At 46.6% G+C, this 23,060-nt stretch overlaps 1 protein-coding gene across 7 annotated transcripts in view; it reads right to left on the bottom strand.

Annotated features, from left to right (window-relative positions):
• The window catches only part of LOC106576154 (signal peptide, CUB and EGF-like domain-containing protein 1), a 141,431-nt gene that overhangs the window by 108,847 nt on the left and 9,524 nt on the right, over positions 1 to 23,060 (bottom strand). For all 7 annotated transcript variants that reach the window (XM_014153088.2, XM_045699776.1, XM_014153094.2 and 4 more), the window contains exon 3: positions 14,264 to 14,389. In XM_014153088.2, the coding sequence (XP_014008563.1) occupies positions 14,264 to 14,389 (126 nt within the window). The remainder of the gene's footprint in view (positions 1 to 14,263; positions 14,390 to 23,060) is intronic.

Genomic DNA, 23,060 nt, shown 5'->3' with positions numbered 1-23,060 from the left:
ACATCTGACAGGTGGTCTAAATACCAAGCTCTGTCCCAAATGGCACCCCATTACCTACATAGTGCACTACTTTTGACCAGAGAATAGGCTGCCATGTCAAACATGGACCAAAACTCTTCCCCTTACTCCAGTGCAACAACTGGCCCGTGTTTATTTAACCTAGGAACTCGGTGGTAGTGGAGGACAGTAATTGGCTCCATCCGTCATCCATCACAAAGTGAAATGAAAGAGGAGCGACGTAACCATTTCCCCTTGTGATTAGAGTGCAGGTCTTTACAGGGAGGAAATGAGAGGAGGCTCTGGTTGGGCAGACAGTGCTAAGCGCTAAGGCAGCGTGGAGCCGGGAGACTCTGTCTCTCTAATCTCATCTAGTCAGGTCTGTCTGCTTCTCTGTGATCTGAAGATCTGAGGTGATGCAACCACCCGGCCGGCCGTCTGTCTCCGTCTGCCTGTCTCACCCACTCATAAACAACCAAGATCAGGGTGAAAGGGCCTCAAAAAAAGAGCTGATCCCTGGTTTACTTTCAGGGAGCTACAGTACATACATAGGTCCTGGTGCTAGGGAGGAGGCCATACAGTACTGGACTGACTGCACAGTGAGTGGTGAGGGGTGATCAGGGCCTGTTTGTCAAGGAGATTAAGAGAGCTTGCTGTCTGTGTGTACCACGGCCTGTCTGTCTGTCTGTGGAGACAGAGTTTGTATATATTTTGATGGCACTGAGTTAGTCAGAGAGCTTTACAGCTCTGAGTGGCATGTAGGATGGTCTTCATGCCAGGCTGTAAAGGGCTTTACGATTATCACTACTGGACCACTGTAGAACACACAATGGAGGGTCACTGGACCTGGTGCTCCTAACTTACGGTCTGAGACGGAGTCCACTGACAGCCAGGTCAGCCCAGGCTTAATACACCCAGAACAGACCTGTGATTCTGTGTCACACTGCCTGAAATAGAAAGCCACAACATCTCTACCTCTTCCTGTATGTCCCCCTCCCTGGCACCAGTCCTCTACCTCTTCCTGTATGTCCCCCTCCCTGGCACCAGTCCTCTACCTCTTCCTGTATGTCCCCCTCCCTGGCACCAGTCCTCTACCTCTTCCTGTATGTCCCCCTCCCTGGCACCAGTCCTCTACCTCTTCCTGTATGTCCCCCTCCCTGGCACCAGTCCTCTACCTCTTCCTGGATGTCCCCCTCCCTGGCACCAGTCCTCTACCTCTTCCTGTATGTCCTACTCCCTGGCACCAGTCCTCTACCTCTTCCTGTATGTCCCCCTCCCTGGCACCAGTCCTCTACCTCTTCCTGTATGTCCCCCTCCCTGGCACCAGTCCTCTACCTCTTCCTGTATGTCCCCCTCCCTGGCACCAGTCCTCTACCTCTTCCTGTATGTCCCCCTCCCTGGCACCAGTCCTCTACCTCTTCCTGAGGTAGAGGACTTTATTGTCTCCTATTCATTTTTCTCTCTCTGTGTCTCTCTTGTCCTCTCCCTCTGTCTCTCCTACTCTCTTTCTCTCCCTCTCTCTGTCTGGGACCCCTGTCTGAGTTCCGGACATATCTTCAGGTGGGTTAGACTGCTTTTATTTGAGTGCTGGCTTTACCTGGCAACATTCTCTCTCGTCGGAGCATTTAGGCTGTCGGCTTATTAAGTCCAAGGACAGAGGCCTTCAGGCCTTGTTAACCGTTAGGGGGAGAGGAAAGACTTTACTGTCATGCTAACACAGGGAGGGAGAGAGGAGAGGAGAGGAGAGGAGAGGAGAGGAGAGGAGAGGAGAGGAGAGGAGAGGAGAGGAGAGGAGAGGAGAGGAGAGGATGGGAGAGGAGAGGAGAGGAGAGGAGAGGAGAGGAGAGGAGAGGAGAGGAGAGGAGAGGAGAGGAGAGGAGAGGAGAGGAGAGGAGAGGAGAGGAGAGGAGAGAAGGGCCTTGTGTGGTGTGTTTTATCTATGCACACATCATGTTCCAGTGTAAGGCAGTGAACTCCATCGCCTACTGTATATATTGTTAAGGTGCCTAATAAACCTTTAAATATAGTGTTTTATTCTTAGGTACTGTACTTACAGCTTAGTCTACCCTTCCCTCCCTCCCTACCTCATCTCTCCCTCGATGGTCTCTCCTCCTGTCCCATCACCTCGCCTCCCTCCTCTTCCCTCCCTCCCTACCTCATCTCTCCCTCGATGGTCTCTCCTCCTGTCCCATCACCTCCCCTCTCTCACCTTCCCTCCCTACCCCATCTCTCCCTCGATGGTCTCTCCTCCTGTCCCATCACCTCCCCTCTCTCACCTTCCCTCCCTACCCCATCTCTCCCTCGATGGTCTCTCCTCCTGTCCCATCACCTCGCCTCCCTCCTCTTCCCTCCCTCCCTACCCCATCTCTCCCTCGATGGTCTCTCCTCCTGTCCCATCACCTCCCCTCTCTCATCTTCCCTCCCTCCCTACCCCATCTCTCCCTCGATGGTCTCTCCTCCTGTCCCATCACCTCCCCTCTCTCATCTTCCCTCCCTACCCCATCTCTCCCTCGATGGTCTCTCCTCCTGTCCCATCACCTCGCCTCCCTCCTCTTCCCTCCCTCCCTACCCCATCTCTCCCTCGATGGTCTCTCCTCCTGTCCCATCACCTCCCCTCTCTCATCTTCCCTCCCCTCCCTACCCCATCTCTCCCTCGATGGTCTCTCCTCCTGTCCCATCACCTCCCCTCTCTCATCTTCCCTCCCTCCCTACCCCATCTCTCCCTCGATGGTCTCTCCTCCTGTCCCATCACCTCCCCTCTCTCATCTTCCCTCCCTCCCTACCTCATCTCTCCCTCGATGGTCTCTCCTCCTGTCCCATCACCTCCCCTCTCTCATCTTCCCTCCCCTCCATTCTCCTCTGTCCCCTCCTCTCCCCTCTGTCCCCTCCTCTCCCCTCTGTCCCCTCCTCTCCCCTCTTCCCTCCCCTCCTCTCCCCTCTGTCCCCTCCTCTCCCCTCTTTCCTCCCCTCTGCCCTCTATTGCTGTATTCACCTGCCAAAGTATCTCAAAAGGCTTTACAGTCTAAGGAGAGCAGAGGGCCCTTTAAAAGATGGAACAAAACCAGCGATGCCAGTATTTCAACAGCTCAATGGTTTCAGCCAGACCTCTTCAAGTCCCACGTCCCCTGGTCCCAGCTGATTAGGAGAGAGGGACCAGTGGGACTGACAGGAAAATGACAAATAAAGAGGAAAACTGTTAAATCGAAAGTGATAGATTCATACGTGAGGGAGGATCTAACTGTCTGGTTTAGAATAATACACCGCGTTTAGCTGAGCAGCTCTCTCAAGCCTGACTGTAAGAGAGATGTCACAGCGAGGCTGCAGGGTGAAACAGCATCTGTTCAGAGCTCTACCAAGCAGATGTCCTCTGCAGCATCCACCTCCCACAAGCCAACACAATCCACCATCTCTACACAATATACCCCATGGCACACCTCACTACTCTCCTTCTCCCAGTCCCATCCACTTCTCACTAAGCCCTACAGGCAAACCTCACCACTGTCCTGAGCAAAAATGCACGACCTTCTAGAGCCAAGGCCTGCACTACAATCTGGAGCTGATCTCTTTGAAGATCCCGATGGAAGTTGAAAGTGCTTTCTCATCTCCCTTTGTCCCTATAGACAGTGGTGTAAAGTACTTAAGTAAAAATACTTTCAAGTATTACTTAAGTCGTTTTTTGGGGTATCTGTAGTTTACTTTACTATTTATATTTTTGACATTTACTTTTATCTTACTACATTATTAAAGTAAACAATGTACTTTTTACTCCAAACATTTTCCCTGTCACCCAAAAGTATTTGTTACATTTCGAATGCTTAGCAGGACAGGAAAATGGTCCAATTTACACATTAATGAAGAGAACATCCCAGGTCATCCCTACTGCCTCTGATCTGGCGGACTCACTTAAAACAAATGCTTTGTTTGTAAATTATGTTTGAGTGTTGGCTATCTGTACATGTAAAAAAAAAAAAATATTGTGTCATCTGATTTGTGAAGGAATGTGTAATGATGTATACTTGTACTTTTACTTTTGATACTTGCGTATATTTAAAACCAAATACTTTTAGACTTTTTCTCAAGTAGTATTTTACTGAGTGACTTTCACTTTTACTTGAGTAATTTTCTATTAAGGTATCTTTACTTTTACTCAAGTATGGCAATTTGGTACTTTTTCCACCACTGCCTATAGACAAAACGAAACAGATGACATTAATATGACAGAGGCTTTTACTTTAGAGAAATACAAAGAGATACAGAGAAGAGAGGGGGAGAGAGAGATCAGATACAGAGAAGAGAGGGGGAGAGAGAGATCAGATACAGAGAAGAGAGGGGGAGAGAGAGATCAGATACAGAGAAGAGAGGGGGAGAGAGAGATCAGATACAGAGAAGAGAGGGGGAGAGAGATCAGATACAGAGAAGAGAGGGGGAGAGAGAGATCAGATACAGAGAAGAGAGGGGGAGAGAGAGAACAGATACAGAGGGAGAGAGAGAGAGATCAGATACAGAGGGAGAGAGGGGGAGAGAGAGATCAGATACAGAGAAGAGAGGGGGGAGAGAGAGATCAGATACAGAGAAGAGAGGGGGAGAGAGAGATCAGATACAGAGGGAGAGAGGGGGAGAGAGAGATCAGATACAGAGAAGAGAGGGGGAGAGTGAGATCAGATACAGAGGGAGAGAGGGGGAGAGAGAGATCAGATACAGAGAAGAGAGGGGGAGAGAGAGATCAGATACAGAGAGAGAGATCAGATACAGAGAAGAGAGGGGGAGAGAGAGATCAGATACAGAGAAGAGAGGGGGAGAGAGAGATCAGATACAGAGAAGAGAGGGGGAGAGAGAGATCAGATACAGAGGGAGAGAGGGGGAGAGAGAGATCAGATACAGAGAAGAGAGGGGGAGAGAGAGATCAGATACAGAGAAGAGAGGGGGAGAGAGAGATCAGATACAGAGGGAGAGAGAGAGAGAGATCAGATACAGAGGGAGAGAGGGGGAGAGAGAGATCAGATACAGAGAAGAGAGGGGGAGAGAGAGATCAGATACAGAGGGAGAGAGAGAGAGATCAGATACAGAGGGAGAGAGGGGGAGAGAGAGATCAGATACAGAGAAGAGAGGGGGAGAGAGATCAGATACAGAGAGAGTTATCAGAGACAGAGAGAGAGAGTGTGTGTGTGTGTGTGTGTGTGTGTGTGTGTGTGTGTGTGTGTGTGTGTGTGTGTGAGAGAGAGAGAGAGAGAGAGAGAGCGAGAGAGAAAAAGAGAAAAAGAGAGAGATAAAGAGAGAGAGAGAGAGAGATAAAGAGAGAGAGAGAGAGAGAGAGATAAAGAGAGAGAGAGAGATAAAGAGAGAGAGAGAGCGAGAGAGAGAGAGAGAGAGAGAGAGAGACAGAGAGAGAGAGAGAGAGAGAGAGAGAGAGAGAGAGAGAGAGAGAGAGAGAGAGAGAGAGAGAGACAGAGAGAGAGAGAGAGACAGAGCGAGAGAGAGAGAGAGAGAGAGACAGAGAGAGAGAGACAGAGCGAGAGAGAGAGAGAGAGAGAGGGCTGTTGAACTGTCATCTCCACATTTAATTGATCTTTGCCAACATTTAAACATAAACACTGGCAAGGCACTCAGCAAGTTTAAACTGGAGTGCCTTTGTTTTGCTTGTGTAAACTCTTATTTGGACGCGATCAGGATGTGCTTGACACAAAGGGGGAGAAGATTGATGGGGAGAGGAGAGGAGGGTAGGAGAAGGGAGGTGACCAGGGTTGGAAATTAACACTCGCCATCAAATGCAGATAGATTTTGTCATTGGCAGGTAAGAATGTATATTTCACTAGCCACGTTGGTGGGTGGTCACACAGAGCATTTGGGACACTTAAAAAAATGAAATTCAAAACCCACATTTAGAAGTTGGTCGAATTGACAAGAACGGCTAGTGAAATGAGACTTTGTCCTCGTGATTCTTGGCCAGTTACATTGTTTTGTTCACATGCTAGGTTGTTTTTCAATGTTAGTTTTAGTTTGCTGCAATTGTCTGCTGCTAGGAAGACTAATTGTCATCACAGACAAGCCAGTGCCCAAGTTACCATGGTAACGGCTTGTCCCTTAAAGGGCCAGTTGAAATATTTCAGATTGTTTTTTTTATTTAACTAGGCAAGTCAGTTAAGAACAAATTCTTATTTACAATGACGGCCTAGGAACAGTGGGTTAACTGCCTTGTTCAGGGGCAGAACGACAGATTTGTACCTTGTCAGCTCAGAGATTTGATCTAGCAACCTTTTGTTACTGGCCCAACGCTCTAACCACTAGGCTACCTGCCGCTCTAAATTGAGCATGGGTCACTCCCAAAAATGTTCTTTCATAATCTTTTAGTCATTGTTCTCCTAGATTTATTTGTGTGCTTCTACATTTCTACTGAGGAGCACATCATGCACTCCTTGTAAAAAATGTCAGTGTAGAGCCCTGAACTATATTCATAAATAAGCCCGGATCAATCAGCGTTTTGTGGCAGGACAGGCACTTTGTTGATTCTTCATGTTCTGTTGTAGAACTGTTTATCTGTTTTTATTATTATTTATTATCTAAATGATTGATTTAACATACATTGGTTAAAAGACGCAGGTCATAAAAATGCTATGAAATGAAGTAATATACCCCATGACTTCTTACTTGTAATATATTTTTTGTTTTTGAAAAACATTTTTTTGGTGTAATTCTGGAGAATTGTTTTTGGGGCAGGTAAAACATCTCAGTGGTTGCTATATTTTTTTAATCTACCTGCCACAGTGGCTAGTGGACCAAAACATGAATTTCCCATCTTGGAGGTGACGAGAGGAGTAAGAAAGATAAAGGGCGGAGGGGTAGAGAGGAGAGGAGGGAAGATGGGAGAAGAGAAACAGGGAAAACAGGGAAATAAATGTGAAGATGCCACTTCCCTGGGCCTCCATGTTTCACCCAGTCTCTCTCTAAAGAGATATTAGCAATAGCCTGTTGGCTAACCCTCACTCTATTTCTCCTCTTATCCCCCCTCTCTCCACGTCTCCCCCCTTTCCTTCCCCCATTATGTCCGTGTTGTCAGAGTTCCAGCATTCTATGAGTCTGCAGTCAGGGCCGCTCCCGCTGTGAAGCCAAGGCACTCTGAGCTAAGGCCTCGCGTAGGACTGAAAAGGACGCGTCAGAAAGAAAATAAACTTGTCTGAGCCCTACAGACGTCCGTAGCAAGGCACCAAATGATCAACATAACGGGCCCAGCTGTGTCCACGGCCAAAAACAAAATAAATACAAGTCTAAATCAAAAAGGTTGAAGAGGAACTGAACAGGACCGAGCTTTAATCAGAGTGCACTGCAATTTTGCAATTTTAAATCAATTAGTGCCCTAAACTAATATATGGGACCCTAGGAAACAACTTCCTACACACGTTTGGTTAAGACAGACTGTTCTCTCTTCTCTCTCTCTTCCCCCTCTCCCTCTCCCTCTACATGTTCTTCTTCCCTCCTGTTTCCCCCCTCTCCCTCTCTCCCTCTCCCTCTACATGTTCTTCTTCCCTCCTGTTTCCCCCCTCTCCCTCTCCCCCTCTCCCTCTACATGTTCTTCTTCCCTCCTGTTTCCCCCCTCTCCCTCTCTCCCTCTCTCTCTACATGTTCTTCTTCCCTCCTGTTTCCCCCCTCTCCCTCTCCCCCTCTCCCTCTACATGTTTTTTCCCTCCTGTTTTCCCTCTACATGTTCTTCTTCCCTCCTGTTTCCCCCCTCTCCCTCTCCCCCTCTCCCTCTACATGTTCTTCTTCCCTCCTGTTTCCCCCCCTCCCTCTCCCTCTCCCCCCTCTCCCCCTCTCCCTCTACATGTTCTTCTTCCCTCCTGTTTCCCCCCTCCCTCTCCCTCTCCCCCCCTCCCCCTCTCCCTCTACATGTTCTTCTTCCCTCCTGTTTCCCCCCCTCCCTCTCCCTCTCCCCCCTCCCCCTCTCCCTCTACATGTTCTTCTTCCTTCCTGTTTCCCCCCCTCCCTCTCCCTCTCTCCCCCTCTCCCTCTCTCTACATGTTCTTCTTCCCTCCTGTTCCCCCCCTCCCTCTCCCTCTCCCCCCTCCCCTCTCTCTCTACATGTTCTTCTTCCCTCCTGTTCCCCCCCCTCTTGTCCCTTCATTTCAAAGCAGCAGGACTTGAGGTTTCTGGTCATCTATCATTCCGTCAGTCTACTAGATGTAGTTGGTGTGGAGAAAAACAACAAGTGGTATTTTCTGGGGTTAATGGCCTTCAGAGCAGTGGAACAGCAATACGCCCTAACAGTGAAGAATCCCACCAGTGTACCACCAGTGATCTCTGATCCCCAGTCCAACTCCCTGACCCAGACCACTGGACCTGGTTGTACAGCAGCCTCACTGACGAGTAGCCAGGCTGTTGACAAGACATCACACACCTTAGAGTACATGCAGCACGGAGATACAGGGACTGGGAAGTAACAAGGCTGTGTCTATGATTATAGCCCCCAAGATATAACAAATCACATCAAATTGGCTTCAGCCGCCATATAACAGTCACTTTAGGGGCCTTTGCAACCCGTCTGAGTACAAACCTAGTGGGAAACATTGCTGGAGCTCTGTTCTGACATCTTGTTTACAGCAGTGATTAATGAGACAGAACACAGGAGGCAGGCAGTTACAGTAACCAGACAGACAGACCCTATATTCTCACTAGTCAGTCACGGAATACATGAGACTTTAATTTACAGCACCGCCAACCTCCAACCCATAATACCAGCCAATTCAACCCATGCTGCCGTATGTGTGAGGCTGTGACAAGTCCCTAGAGATGCGGTTTGCCTGTGACTGTGTTTACTGTCTGCCGTTGTTCCTAGACTAACCATACATTCACATGTCATTGAGTGAAACGGTACTTAGGACTGGGAGAGACTTTATAAGAAATGCTAATGTTGTTACTGATGAGTCCTACCGTTGAAGTGGACAGATTGTGATTGGTAGATGTCCAGAAACAGTAATTGGGCTTGGCCCAGCAAACTGGGGGTTGACTATGTGTGTCAGTTACGCACAAGCATTATATAGTTGTTCCTATATCATGCCTATGTGTCACACATGATACTATTTGTGTACAGGTAACTGCCAAAATAAAGGAAACACCAACATAAAGTGTCTTAATAGGGCGTTGGGCCACCACAAACCAGCTTCAATTCACCTTGTCATAGATTCTACAAGTGTCTGGAAATCTATTGGAGGGATGCGACACCCTTCTTCCACGAGGTATTCCATAATTTGGTGTTTTGTTGATGGTGGTGAAAAACCCTGTCTCAGGCGCTGCTCCATAATCCAGTGTTCAATTGGGTTGAGATCTGGTGACTGAGACGGCCATGGCGTATGGTTTACATCGTTTTCATGCTCATCAAACCATTCAGTGACCACTCGGGCCTTGGTAGCCAAAATAATGGCCTGCCCAGCATTTTTAAATGACTCTAACTGCTTAATTAACTCAGAAACCACACCTGTGTGGAAGCACCTGCTTTCAACATACCTTGTATCCTCGTTCACTCAAGTGTTTCCATTATTTTGGCAGTCACCTGTATCTCCGAGAGTTAGTGATGAGGGGTAAACACGAAAGGTGGTAATGCCAAATTATCCATCGAGTCAATACGCAGGAACTCAACGCTCATTCCTCAAACAGTTTACACTGTATATCTTCACGCCTCAAATATAGATCACAGACCCCAAATAGTGCCTCCCTGAGCCCCTCTACCTCTCTACCAGTGATCACACCTCAAATAAACATCCTGGACCCCACTACAGCACCTCTACCACACCACTACCCATCAGCCCTCATAGGGTTTTACAGCCAAACTGTAAAACCCTATGATATAACTACACATATAACGACCCTAAACCCTGATACAGATGCCCATATGAAGGTAGCTGGAACCTGCATACCACTCATTCTACGTCAGCGTTCCTAACTCTTCTGAATAGCCTGAGTATCACCCCATACCTCTACCCGACAGAAATACAGTTGTGGGCACAAAGGAATTACAGCAGTACAGGTTTCTGTGGCAAAATATCACTACTAGACGCTAGAGAGCGAGGTTTTTAGTGGCCACAACTGTACCCTCAAAGTCGTGGCACGCAGAGCCCACCCCAACGACCCCATCCACTTGTCTCTCCCTCCAACCTGACTGCGCCAGATCCATCCATCAGATATCTTGGTAGCAATGACGCTCCGATCTGTTCCTCTAATACTCCTGTGACATTTGTTACCAGGCTGCTGTCCGCCTCATACCACGTTATGGCAACGCATGGCGACGCAGGGAGAACGGGAGCGCTGGATTGGCTGGGAAGCTGCGACAGAGCCAGGTCATGACCTCCGACGAGGGTGACGTTTTCACTAAATTCCCTTTTTTAAGGAGACAGCGACCGTAGCGCTCTCTATTCATTGTGTCAAATCAGGCAGGCCTCAGCATTGAAAACAAGTTAACAGATGATCTCAGAGAAAAAGTGAGACAGAAGGCAGAGTGCTGAAGAGCTGCTGATAGAATCTTCCTGAATGAAAGCACTTCACTAAAAGAATGGGGATTGGGTAACCAGTTGTGGAGAAGTGATGCCATTCCCTGAGCCACACCTAATGGCTCTGACTGATGTTGAGTGATTCACCACCTCGATGCTCTGTCAAGGACAACTATAATGACTGCTGACAGGATGACAGACAGAAAGAAACGAGAAGGAAAAAGAGAAACCAATGACAGATGGAGTGGAAAATTGAGAGATGAAAAGGATAAAAGAGGTGAAGAAGAGAGGACGAAGACAGACAGACAGACAAGGAAGAGAAGAACGCCGGGAGAGAGAGAGAGATAGAAAGCAAGGGAGCTCCTGGAAGCAGCGGAGGACTCTGAGCGGTGTGCGCCGGCCCTTGGCGGTCCTGCCTCTGTTCTCATCCCCATCATCATTCTGTGTTGTATTTGAGACATTCCGCAATAAAGATGTCAATTTGAGAGCAAGTCCATTGCCTCTGGGGGAATGGCTTGGACAGCCTCCAATTCCCATCCACCGCCAAGATACCCAAGAGAATACAGAGGGAGAGGAGGAGGAGGAGAGAGAGAGAGAGAGATAGAGAGAGAGCGAAAGAGAGAGATAATTAGGTATGGATTGGCAGTAACACACAGTGGAATCAAGTTTAGAACCAGGATTAGAAATTAATACAAAATTAAAAAGATACTAAAGCACTTGTCATTGTACTTTTCATTATTTAAATGCCTGATCCTGATTAAATTGCATCATAAATGTCTGATAGTGATTAAGTGTCGTCATAACCCGCTGGGCACAGATGTCCATTCAACGTCTATTCCTACGTTGGTTCAACCAGTGTGTGCCCAGCGGGAAATGTCTGATTAGAAGTGTTTGATTTCTCCCTTGACTGCTTTCCGATCACTCCCTTTGAACTCTCCATTCACAGCTAATTAGTGTCTGTTTATTAAAACTACATCTCATCAGCATAGTCTGGTTAATGACCTTTTAACAGACGTGGCCAATTTCCTCCACTCAGTGGAGTGGCAGTGTGACGACCAGAGAACCCTCTATAACCACTTGGACACAAATACCTGGGTTCAAATAGAACATTATTTCATTTTGAAATACTTTAACTGGGCTTGATTGATCTTGCCGGGTGCAATGTTATCAATAGAACAGTCGCCAAGGTGCCAACCTTATCCATCTGGCACTCCAGGCAGACTAGAACAAACGCTGAAAGTATTCCAAAGATTTTGAATAGTATTTGAACCCAGGTCTGCTGACACACAGCCAGCATGTGGCCAATTGATTCTTTCCAAGTGGCCACAAACACATGCAGTAAATCTCTCTCCCTCGTGTTAATTTTCTTTAGTTCACCACAACACACACAATCCGACGAGCCCTCTGCAACCAGCCACCGACAACACAACAGCTGCAGACACTTAAAACACATACACCGGCAGACAGACAGGCACACTGAATTAGAAAAACAACACCAAAACATTAGCTAGCTATCAAACAGGCTTTAAGCAATGTCCCTATCCCACCTTGCTAAACAGAAAAACGGACAGATTTCAAGTATGGTATTTCATCCTTGAACCTAAATAAGAGGGTAGCCTAGGTTATTCATTTTCTCTGACATTTTTCCTTCCTTTGTCCATTTGCAACCAGTAACATAAACATTTGACATGCCAAGTTGAATTCTGGGACGTAACAACAGGCGTAACACTAAAGTGCCATTTTTAAGCGTTAGAAATGATACCAGTGTTGTCCTGGTTCTAACAGAGGGTGGGTTAGGGTTAGGAGGAATGGGAATGCCCTTCTCTGGTGACCTCTGTCCTCTCGGACAGGCTGAAAACAAGTTTGTTTATGTTTATGGTGTGGGGGGGGGTATGAGGGTTGCAGGGGAACTTGAGGCTGGAACAGAAAAGCTCATCATCACTGAAGAGTCAGTGAGGCCAAACCCAGACTAGACCAGAGACGACCATGTACAAATACTAATGCATCCATCCATGTGCTTGTGTATATTCAATACACATTATTCCACATGTATCTCTATCACCAGAGTTATACAGCAAGTAACTGCATGTTTTTCATGATCAGTAAACATCAATTGATTATGTATTTTCAGATACGTGAGCATGACCGTTGCCTATCCATTTGGCATGTAGCTAGCTAGCTAGCAAAGAAAACATGTCATTTAGCTCGCTTCATCAGAGTTTAGGCTTTTGGAAAGAGCTTAACATCGGCAAGGCCTCGTCCTGGTAAATCTGTCAGTTGGACTACTGTCGTCACCACTTAGATGACGAGCAAATATAGCCATCTAGTTTATCCCCTGAAAGTTAGCTTGTTAACAGGCCATATTGACGTGATCTGTTATTAGCTAGTTAGCCAATTTGCTGTGGTCCATCAATCACCGTAGCCTATCACGTCTGTCAGCAGCAGTTTAAACACTGTTAACAACGTTGACAAGGGGATAATGTTAGCTAACTTCGCTAGGTAGGCCTACGTTGATTGGAGAAAAAAGTACATTAGGTCTACTTACCACGATGTTTATGCCAACTGTACAAAGTTTCTACCGGTTGCTGGCAAAGTAAACACGATCAGCTAACAGTACAATGGCTGCTTGACAGGCAGACCCCACAAAGGATGGGAAATGAGCCTAAACCACTCACACCAATCAGGTATAGTTCACTTTTAATGGTGCCCAATATTGAGAGATACATGATGAGATACACATTTATTTGACAATCCCTTGAAAATGGCACGCAGTTGTCAATGGTTTTAGAGGAGCTGGGGGTCTCCTTGCTCCCCGGGCAGGCAAATCGAACGCTCTGTACCTTAGTATTATGTGTTATTGATAATGACCTATTTGTTCCGTTTCCAAGAGGTTTTCCATTCCGTGCCTACTGAACACCACCCAGGACTCATCTCTCAGTCAGACACAATCAGTGGTCATAAAGTTAATCACGTGAGACTCACACTGTAACAACATTCTCCTGGGGAGGTTTCAGGAGTATCTAGCTCAGCCATTCCTGACTACACCTAATGGCATGTTCCTCTCCCCCCTACTCCTCCTCCCTCCCTCCCTCCCTCCCTGGCTTCACAGAATCAGACATAATACCTACAAATGCCAAAACATGTCCCACCAAAAAATGTTTGGGTTGCGGGCAAGGGCATCCAAACTACACATTTAGATTTTGCTTGCGTCAATCAGCGGGGCGGGGAGCGAAAAGATGAAATGTGTCTAAGCACATCCAAGCAGAACCGGCATGTTGCAGGAGAGCAGAAACACATTTGTCTGCCTGCCACTAAGTCAATAAGAGAAGGCCGAGACTAAATGGGCTGGATCTGTCAGTCAGTGCACGTTGCAGATGCCCCAGACAGATATCTGTAGGAGATATCTAGCTGAGGAAGAGAAGAACTCTTCAACCCTGAGCGCCCTCCCAAAACGAAACCCAAAGAATGAAATGAGCATAAAACAGCTAAAATAATGTCCTCCAAATGATGACAGAGACTCTCTGGAGAACGAAGAGAGCTGAGAGCCAGACAGACAAACCGCATAGCAGATAGAGTTCACAGTACACGCACACACGCACACACACACACACAAAGGTATGCATGCACACAGAGACGCACACACACGCATGCAGATAGACACGGAGCAGAATAAGAACACACAGGAAGGGAAAGATCCAAAGATAGCACAGTCTCATACAAACATAAATGACAGACTTGGATAGGTTGTACTTTTGAGTTTCAAAGGGGGTTAGGAGGACTTGCACACTCACCCAGACAGTTGTGTCCGTCGTGGGCCAACATGAATCCGTCGTAGCAGGTGCACCTGTAGTTGCCCGGGATGTTGATACACTCGTGGACACAGCCTCCGTTGTACTCATTCTCACACTCGTCCATGTCTGAAACAAAGAGTCATAGAAGACCAATGAGAAGGGTGGAGAGGAATTACTGTCGCCACTGTACAAAGGGATGGAAAGAGAGGGAGGTGGAAAGGTAGAATGGATGGTAGGGGATTGGGGGATAGAGATGAACAGTATGGAGTGTCATTGAGATGAGGGTCCAAAGGGAGGGGCATATGGAGAGTGTCAGCTGATGTTTATGTGTAGAGGTCAGAGGTCAGGGATGGAGATAAAAGGTAGAACACTGGTACAGCTCATGGTGAGTGTGCATAGTATACATACTAGGGGTAAGACTGCAGTGTTTGGGGGTACAGAGTCCAGAGGGGCATACGGAGAGTGTCTTGCCGTGTTTATTCGTTGACGATGTTCACCCTTCATCCTGAGCCAGCGGAGTCTTTCACAGGAGCCACTCACAAGTGGTTGCCATGCGGACTGAGCCACTAAAACAAACAGTCCCCCCTCCGTGTGAACGCAGCAGGCCAGGGGAGGCAGGCAGGCAGACTGGGGGCCAGACCCCAACCCCAAATCCTCTCCTTCTCTCCGTCTATCCTCCTCCTCCACTCTCGATGGGCCCGAGCAGGTATCTGGTTAGTGTTCAACTCCTGTATTACTCCCTCTGTCTCTGTGTCTCTCTTTCTCTGTCTCTCTGTCTCTGTCTCTCTCTCTCTCTCTCTGTTTCTCTGTGTCTCTGTCTCTCTCTCTGTTTCTCTGTGTCTCTGTCTCTCTCGCCAACCTGGCCAAGACGCCAACTCTCACTCCCTCAGTCTGTCTGTACATCCCTTTCACCCTTTATCATGTTTCTTTTCCCGCTCCTTCTCCCCCTCTATCTAAAGTACCTTTCTTGCACTCTTTCCATCTCATTTCTTTCTCCCTACTTTCGTTCTCTCTCTCCCTCTACATGTTTCCTATTCCCTGTACCCATTCTGTCCCCCCCCACACACACTGTCCTGACTCTGCCAACCGTGAGGTGGGCTATGTTGGGTCTGGTTCTGTCAGCCACAAACAGATTTTAGCACTAGTCTCTCTAGTCTCTCCAGTCTCTCTCTGCCTCCTACATCCTGTGGACTGGACAGAACCCAGTCCTGGGGCCGTGTCCCAAATAGCACCCTTTTCCCTTTTGGGCTCTGGTCAAAAGTAGTGCACTGTATAGGGAATAGGGTGCCATTTGGGACACAGCCCTGGACACTGCACAGCACACCACCGGTACAACGCCAACATACTGAAATAGTCCACTGTCGGTCTGCTCACGCAGACCCCTCACCCACTAGACAGCTCATTGTCATCAGGATAGAACACACATCGCCTTGGTTAAAAGCTATTTTGATGTTCCTGTATATCTACAATAGAAGCTTAGCCTAATCTACTTCTAAGTTGAAAAACGGTCTACAATATAGAGCAGACATCGCCAACACAACTTGTTCGAAATGCTTGAAATAGAGAAGAAATCTGATCAAAAGTGTTTTTCCTGAGGCATTCCAGTCAGTTAAAACCAATCAAGATAAAAGTTAAATAAATAACTGGGACATTCTTTCCTTTAAAGATGCTCTGGCACCTGCCATGTTTACAGTGCAGGCAATTACACAGGCCTAACATGCATTCTGATCCACTGTTTGTTTTCGACTCTCTTTCCCACACAAACAAAGGAACGGTATAGCCTTTCTGCACTTTAAAGACAGGGACTGGGCCCTGGCTGGTTTACACAAACTGGTCCCAGTCATCAGTGGCTCATCCCAGAGGCATATGAAACCAATTATGGAGCTCTGAAATGAGGGGGCTTCTGGGTAATGACTGTTTTGTTGGAGTGTTTGGACGAACGCCTCTCCCTGCACCAGCAGAAGAGATGCCAAGGCACCCCTTTACATGCTCTGCATAGCACCCTGAGACCCTCCAATGGAAAGCAGAGGTGTGGAAATACAGGGGAATCAGAGGAACATCAGTCTTTGCACTAGAGAGAAGACATGGAGGAGGATAGACAGGGGAAATATCATATAGATACAGTGCATTCAGAAAGTATTCTTTTACAGCCTTATTCTGAAATGAATTAAATCGTTTTTTCCCCCTCATCAATCTACACACAATACCCCAAAATTACAAAACAAAAACAGGTTTCTAGATTTTTTTTAATTCTATAATTCAAATTCCAGTCAATGGCTGGGCCACTCAAGAACATTCAGAGACTTGTCCCAAAGCCACTCGCTGTGTGCTTAGAGTTGGTGTCCTGTTGGAAGGTGAACCTTTGCCCCAGTCTGAGCTCCTGAGCGCTCTGGAGCAGGTTTTCATCAAGGATCTCTCTGTACTTTGCTCCGTTCATCCTTCCCTCAATCCTGACTAATCTCCCAGTTCCTGCTGCTGAGAAACCTCCCCACAGCATGATACTGCCACCACCATGATTCACCATAAGGATGGTGCCAGGTTTCCTCCAGAGGTGAAGTTTGGCATTCAGGCCAAAGAGTTCAATCTTGGTTTCATCAGACCAGAGAATCTTGTTTTGTCATGGTCTGAGAGTCCTTGGCAAACTCCAAGCAGGCTGTCGTGTGCCTTTTACTAAAGATTGGCTTCTATCAGGCCAATCTACCATAAAGGCCTGATTGGTGGGGTGCTGTAGAGATGGCTGTCCTTCTGGAAGGTTCTCCCATCTCCACAGAGGAACTCTGGAGCTATGTCCGAGTGACCATTGGGTTCTTGGTCACCTCCCTGACCAAGGCCCTTCTCCCCCGATTGCTCAGTTTGGCCAGGCAGCCAGCTCTAGGAAGAGTCTTGGTGGTTCCAAACCTCTACCATTTAAGAATGATGGAGGCCACTGTGTTCTTGGGGGCCTTCCTCAGATCTGTGCCTTGACACAATCCTGTCTCGGAACTCAACGGACAATTCCTCTGACCTCATGGTTTGGTTTTTGCTCTGACATGCACTGTCAACTGTGGGACCTTATATAGACAGGTGTGTGCCTTTCCAAATCATGTCCAATCAATTGAATTTACCACAGGTGGACTCCAATCAAGTTGTAGAAATATCTCAAGGATGATCAATGGAAACAGGATGCACCTGAGCTCAATTTCGAATCTCATAGCAAAGGGTCTGAATACTTATGTAAATAAGGTATTTCTGTTTTCGCTTTGTCATTATGGGGTATTGTGTGTAGATTGATGAGGACATTTTTAGAATAAGGCTGTAAGGTAATAAAATGTGGAAAAGGTCAAAGGGTATGAATACTTCCAAATGCACTATACACCTGAGTGTCTCCAGCGACCACATTTGATAACGACAACCCTGTTTTTGATAGGCAGAGGGAACTGAGCAGAGTTAGTCATGAGGATTGGCTTGCATAATGTCTACTGCTTATTCTTCATCACACAACAGCCCAAAAAAGGAGAGAGGCATACAAAGAGAGCGAGAGAGAAAAAGCAAGAGAGAGAGAGCGAGAGAGAGAGAGCGAGCGAGCGAGCGAGAGAAAACAGAGAAAGAAAAAGGTGTGAGTGAGAGAGAGAAAAAGAGAGAGAAAGAGCCCCTGGGGTCTCAGAGGACAGTTCCACGTGTAGTTTTAATTTACATTTGGTTGAGATGTCAACAAATGTGAATTCAACGTGAAATCAACAAAAAATGCAGGTTGAAAGTATGGTAAAAATAAATCACAAATTCTCCTTACGTTGATAACTTTTTTCTAATCCAATCAGTTTTCTACGTTGATTCAACATCCTCACAGTAAATCCTTTGGTAGAAATTTTGTGGAAACGTAGATTTTAGCCCAGTGGGAAGGAGAGTAAGAGAGAGAGAGAGAGAGAAAGAAAGTGAGAGTAAAGATAATTAGGGATAAATGAAAATGGATAAATTAAAAGCTTCCCGTCGTTAATTGGCACCTCGTGAGAAGTGAGGCTGGATCAGGCCAGCCTGGCAAGACAAGACAAGGCAGGCGTGGTTTTCCATAGGGGAGCAGGGTTAGAGAGCACCAAAGATCAGGGCAGGTATCAGGAGGGGGTAGGGCTGGGGCTCACACCTGCCCTGGGGCATGGGGGCTTGGGGCTAGCGTCTGGGGCCGAGGGGGGTGGATGGACATGGAGCCATGCCCTGTGCCTAGTTAGCCTCCAGCAGTGATCTCTTCCTGCCCTGGAGCTGTTGTTGACACCTGACCACGGCGCTCCGACAGCTTCTGAAGCGGGGGGGGGCATGCCCCTTGAGATGGATGAAGAAGGGGAGAGAGGTGAGGAAGGAGAGAGGGGGAGAAGAGGAAGGAAAGAGAAGGGGGAGAGGTAGGAATGGAAGGGAGGCCCTGCTGTCCCCTTGATGTTTTGGTTTGACTGGTCCAGAGAAGTGTGTCCACAGGAGAAAGCCCTTGGCTCAGTGAAGGGAGATTTCCAATTATAACTGCAACAGCATGTGGAGCAGGGACACTTCACTAATGTGGATTGTGTAATTCCCTGAGCGGAAACAGAGATTTCTCAAATTCTTGGGGTTGTTGTAATTTTCGGGGCTGTTAATTGTACCTGACTGAACTGCTGAGTAAGGTTACTATGGGTCAGATGCTTCAGCCGTCCCAATTGACACTCTACAGTATTCGCTATTTGGTTTACTATTTTTGACCACAGCCCATAGGGCTCTGGTCTAAAGTAGTGCTTTATATAGGGAATAGGGTGCCATTTGGGACACAGGAGCCAATACTAAAGTAAAGGTGACTGGGTATCAACAGAATTCTCTGAACCTCAGAATTTCGCAACCTCTCTAGCTACCTATCCCTCAACTTCTCTGAAAATAACAACCATGTGTATTTACCCAAGAGGGCGAATGACGCACGTGAATGTGTGTGTGTGTGTCTCAGGTGTTGAGGCTTGTGTATGTACAGCATATGGGTATATGAGCTGTATGGCATTGCAGCAATAACACATCTCTTGTTCTGTCAGCTCTGTGTATACGTGAGTCTGCTCTCACACTTTTTTCTACAGAGCTATAGCTATATAAAGCCCCAGCCTACCAGAGCCGAGTCTGACCTGCTCCTCCAAATGTGTGTGTGTGTGTGTGTGTGTGTGTGTGTGTGTGTGTGTGTGTGTGTGTGTGTGTGTGTGTGTGTGTGTGTGTGTGTGTGTGTGTGTGTGTGTGTGTGTGTGTGTGTGTGTGTGTGAAGCAGGGAGCCAGTGAGGAGAGCTCCTGAGCAGTGACGGAGTAGCAGACACTGGGCAGACAACGGCCTAGTAATTGTCTGCCACCTCTCCCACAGAGCCTCCCGCCCGCAATATCTCACTCTCTCTCTATCTCATGAAATCTCTCGCTCTCTCTCCCTCCCTCCCTCCCTCCCTCCCTCTTTCTGCGTGTCCTTACCTACCTCTTCTTCACCCTCCATCTATTCTCTCTCAGTTGCATCTATGCATCTGTCTTTCCAATTATATGTCTGTCCCTCCCTCCGTCTGTAAAACAGGTCAGGTAATTGTTGCTGCTGCTGGGAGAGCAGACTCATGGCTCAGTCTCTATGCCTGAATCAGCTACTGCTGCTGCCTCTGCACATGTCTATACAGCCCATACACACACAAACCCTGGCATACAGGTGACACACACACACACACACACACACACACACACACACACACACACACACACACACACACACACACACACACACACACACACACACACACACACACACACACACACACACACGGCTACACAGCTGAGCTCTGACACACACACACAGCCACTCAAACGCAGCTAGAGGTGCAGTGATAATGTATGTTAGTATCTTCAGCATCACCAGGAAATGGTAGCCTAGATGTTCTACAGAGTAAAGTCAACTGTTTGAATATAGAGGACATGGGTAGAGAAAAGGCTGTAGTGCTGAAGCTAACTGGAGAGGATGAGTGCCAAGGACAAGACCAATGAAAACCAATCAATTAGTCAGTAAGTGACAAATGCTGAGCAAACATGGACAGCCTTTCACAAGACCCTGACAGCCCCGTGGCAACCAGCCCAGTCGACTCCTCTCTGTGGAACGTTAGATAAATCTACTACTGGCTCCTACTGATGAGCAGAGAACCGCGTGACTGTTGAGTTATAGACCTACTCGGAGAACAGCATGGGCCTATTTTAATCCAAACTGATAGGCACGAAAAGGTAATAGTATTGTTGTTTCATACTGTCACTGAAAGCATAGTTCTTGTTGAGTACATGAATAAATACAATTCCTGTAGCAAAAGAAGGATGATTCTCGGAAACCTGTTTTCATTTGTAGCAGTTTCCTTGGAATGAAAAGGTCTCCAAAGCACTAACAACAGTAGGGACACATAGGTACTATACAGTTGAAGTTGGAAGTTTACATCCACTTAGGTTGGAGTCATTGAAACTTGTTTTTCAACCACTCCACAAATTTCTTGTTAACAAACTATAGTTTTGGCAAGTTGCTAAGGACATCTACTTTGTGCATGACACAAGCAATGTTTCCAAAAATTGTTTACAGGCAGATTATTTCACTTATAATTCACTGTATCACAATTCCAGTGGGTCAGAGGTTTACATACACTAAGTTGACTGTGCCTTTAAACAGCTTGGAAAATTCCAGAAAATGATGTCATGGCTTTAGAAACTTCTGATAGGCTAACTGACATCATTTGAGTCAATTGGAGGTGTACCTGTGGATGTATTTCAAGGCCTACCTTCAAACTCAGTGCATCTTTGCTTGACATCATGGGAAAATCAAAAGAAATCAGCCAAGATCTCAGAAAAGAAATTGCAGACCTCCACAAGTCTGGTTCATCCTTGGGAGCAATTTCAACATGCCTGGAGGTACCACGTTCATCTGTACAAACAATAGTACACAAGTATAAACACCATGGGACCACGCAGCCGTCATACCGCTCAGGAAGGAGACGCGTTCTGTCTCCTAGAGATTAACGTACTTTGGTGCAAAAAGTGCAAATCAATCCCAGAACAACAGCAAATGACTTTGTGAAGATGCTGGAGGAAACAGGTACAAAAGTATCTATATCCACAGTAAAACAAGTCCTATATCGACATAACCTGAAAGGCCGCTCAGCAAGGAAGAAGCCACTGCTCCAAAACCACCATAAAAAAAGACAGACTACGGTTTGCAACTGCACATGGGGACAAAGATCATACTTTTTAGAGAAATGTCCTCTGGTCTGATGAAACACAAATAGAACTGTTTGGCCATAATGACCATCGTTATGTTTGGAGGAAAAAGGGGGACGCTTGCAAGCCGAAGATCACCATCCCAACCGTGAAGCACCGGGTGGCAGCATCATGTTGTGGGGGTGCTTTGCTGCAGGAGGGACTGGTGCACTTCACAAAATATATGGCATCATGAGAATGGAAAATGATGTGGATATATTGAAGCAACATCTCAAGACATCAGTCAGGAAGTTAAAGCTTGGTTGCAAATGGGTCTTCCAAATGGATAATGACCCCAAGCATACTTCAAAAGTTGTGGCAAAATGGCTTAATGACAACAAAGTCAAGGTATTGGAGTGCCCATCACAAAGCCCTGACCTCAATCCTGTAGAAAATGTGTGGATAGAACTGAAAAAGTCTGTGCGAGCAAGGAGGCCTACAAACCTGACTCAGTTATACAATCTGTCAGGAAGAAAGGGCCAAAATTCAACCAACTTATTGTGGGAAGCTTGTGGAAGGCTACCCAAAACGTTTGACCCAAGTTAAACAATTTAAAGGCAATGCTACCAAATACTAATTGAGTGTATGTAAACATCTGACCAACTGGGAATGTGATGAAAGAAATAAAAGCTGAAATAAATCATTCTCTAATATTATTCTGACATTTCAAATTCTTAAAATAAAGTGGTGATCCTAACTGACTTAAGACAGGTGTCACGCCCTGACCTGAGAGAGCCGTTTTTCTCTGTTTGGTTAGGTCAGGGTGTGACATGGGGGGGCATTCTATGTGTTATATTTCTTTGTTACATTCTGTTTTCTATTTCTTTGTCTTGAGTATGGTTCCTAATCAGAGGCAGCTGTCTATCGTTGTCTCTGATTAGGAATCATACTTAGGCAGCCCTTTTTCCCACCTTCTGTTGTGGGATCTTGTTTTTGTACCGCTTAGTTAGCCTACAGAACGTGACGTTCGTTTTTCCGTTGTTTGTTATTTCGATTTTAGTGTTCTGAGTTTAAATAAATATTTATCATGAGCACTCAACATGCTGCACCTTGGTCTACTCATTACAACGATTGTCACAACAGGGAATTTTTACTGGGATTAAATGTCAGGAATTGTGAAAAACTGAGTTTAAATGTATTTAGCTAAGGTGTATGTAATCTTCTGACTTCCACTGTAGATGTATAGTAGCATCTTTCTAGATCAGCAGAACTCTGATCATCAGAGATGTGCAGTTGTGTCACGGTTGTCTAAAGGATCGGACCAAGGCGCAGTGTGTTTGTAGTTCCACATCTTTATTAATCCGTGAAACGTAATGCAATACACCGAATACTTGAAATAACAAAACAACAAACCATGATGCAGAGAGAAAACACAGTACTCAAAAATAATCACCCACAAAGACAGGTGGGACAAACATCAGCTTAAATATGACCTCCAATTAGAGACAACAACAACCAGCTGCCTCTAATTGGAGATCATACCAAACAAAACCAACATAGAAATACAAAACTAGAAACTGAACACAGAAATACAAAACAGACAAACACCCCCTGTCACACCCTG

Source organism: Salmo salar, chromosome ssa17 (genome assembly GCF_905237065.1).
Source record: "Salmo salar chromosome ssa17, Ssal_v3.1, whole genome shotgun sequence".
Lineage (NCBI taxonomy): Eukaryota > Metazoa > Chordata > Actinopteri > Salmoniformes > Salmonidae > Salmo > Salmo salar.
Note: the sequence above shows the minus strand (reverse complement) of the source record. Positions and strands in the feature narration are given on the sequence as shown.